Here is a 1732-nt window from a genome sequence, read left to right as displayed (position 1 = left end):
CTGCAACTCTTGTCCACTTCGTTATGGCTGGACAGCTGAGTTAACATGGGTAGGTCCTGGCTTCATGCTCTGTTCGTGTCTTTTCTTATTTTTGTGGTTGTATTTGGAAAAATTCTAAAGGAAAAAAGAACTGTATTGAGATGAATGTATCTGAAATCAAACATTTCTGTAAAGCCGTAGCTTGATGAAAAGACAATGACCTTTGCTGACCTTCCCAGTCACAGTACTGGGTAAATGTTTGGAAAACTTAATTTTTCCTTGAAAGGAGGGTATGAGGGTGCCTCAAGGAGGAGTCTGAATCTTTGTTTGCTACAGGGCTGACTGTCTGCATGTGTTCTACATTACGGGCCCAACTCAGGGGCAAGAGCAACTCAATTATATGGAAAAAGAAATGCTAGACCTCTTCCTGTTTAATACAACAACTAAGAGCCATCTAGTGTTTTTTAATTTCCAAGTGGAAATGTAGAACAAAACAAACAAAAGCCTGACATTGAAAATTCTCAAAAGAAAGGTGGTAGTTTAGCAAACTTGGCTTCATAAAATTCTTTTTTTTTCCTATTATGCTCAATGCTGTGCCAGTGTTTTCAGTAATGCAGTCTCTGGGTAAGTAGATGTGAAATTCATCTTAAGAAATTCACCTGTGGAAAAAAAAAAAAGGACAGTAAAATGTTTCAAACTTTGGAGGGAATTAAGCCTTAGTTGCAAGTTTAAAGTCAGTTGATTTTATTGTTGCTGATATTGGTGTTCTTTCTTCGTTTAAAACACAATGTCTCATCTTTGAGGTTGGAAAACTGGAGCCCTTTTCCACTTACAGCTGAATTTTTGGAGAGCCTTCTGGATCCCATGAGCCTGGAAATGGAGTGCTCAATGTGGCTGTGGCATGGAGCTCATTTGGCAATAAGCATCCTTTTCCAGTCTTCTTTCAGATGTAGGTGGTCCTGGACCAGGGGTAGGTGAGCAGAGCGGAGAGGAGAACCTGGACCTTGGATGCTCCTGACCCGGGTCACTCAGAGCTGACTGGGCGGGGTTCCTCCTGAAAGTCTTAGGAGCCTGGGTTGCGATGCACTGGGAGATCGGGGAGACTATCACCGCCCCCGCCCCCCGCCCGATCTCCTGTTTTCCGCCCACCACCCGGTGTCATTATCACTATCCCAGACTCAGGAACTTTGCAGGAGAGCGGTGTCCCGGTGTGCTGCAGAGTCCGGGAGGAGAAAGTGGTCAGACACTGGCAGAGAGTGTCCGGGCGGCCACAGGTGATCGGCAGCGGAGGAGGTGGCTGTGGCCGGGATGGGGGCCCCGGGGGCGCAGGAGGTGGGCAATGGGTCGGATGGACGCGGCAGAGCCGCTGGCTGTCACCTGCCCGCGGGGACGGGGCGGGGCACGAGGCCCCGGCGCTCCCTCCTCCCACCTCCCGGCTCCCGCCCAGAGGAAGCGGAGGGGAGCGGTGTAAACAGAGCGGCGGCCGTGATGTCAGCCGGTCACATGGAGCCTCTTATGGCTCGGGATGGCTCTCGGCGGGCGGGCAGCTGCGGCAGCTGCTGCTGTGGCTCGGGCGGCGGCAGCGAGAGGGGGCTCCGGGGTCTGACCAGCGGCTCTCTCTGCGCTCTCCGCAGCGCGGTTTAAATGATGTATTTTGTGATCGCAGCGATGAAAGGTGAGTCTCGGGTGGCAGATGGGGACCAGGGTGGGCTGGCAGCTCGGGGGGCGGGGAGGAGGGCTCGCGGGGAGGGGG

General features: G+C 52.3%; 1 protein-coding gene across 2 annotated transcripts in view; it reads left to right on the top strand.

The window, feature by feature from the left end:
• The first annotated feature begins 1293 nt into the window (after nucleotides 1-1293).
• The window catches only part of Rora (RAR related orphan receptor A), a 106419-nt gene continuing 105980 nt past the window's right edge, over nucleotides 1294-1732 (top strand). Inside the window, exon 1 of one of the 2 annotated variants that reach the window (XM_008836882.2) lies at nucleotides 1294-1654. In XM_008836882.2, the coding sequence (XP_008835104.1) occupies nucleotides 1624-1654 (31 nt within the window). In that variant the 5' untranslated portion in view covers nucleotides 1294-1623. The remainder of the gene's footprint in view (nucleotides 1655-1732) is intronic. The other variant, XM_029565279.1, reaches the window with a different exon arrangement.

This window comes from Nannospalax galili, unplaced genomic scaffold (genome assembly GCF_000622305.1).
Source record: "Nannospalax galili isolate Female #2095 unplaced genomic scaffold, S.galili_v1.0 scaffold117, whole genome shotgun sequence".
NCBI lineage: Eukaryota > Metazoa > Chordata > Mammalia > Rodentia > Spalacidae > Nannospalax > Nannospalax galili.
The sequence above is the reverse complement of the archived record's forward strand: the minus strand, read 5'-3'. Positions and strand labels throughout refer to the sequence as shown.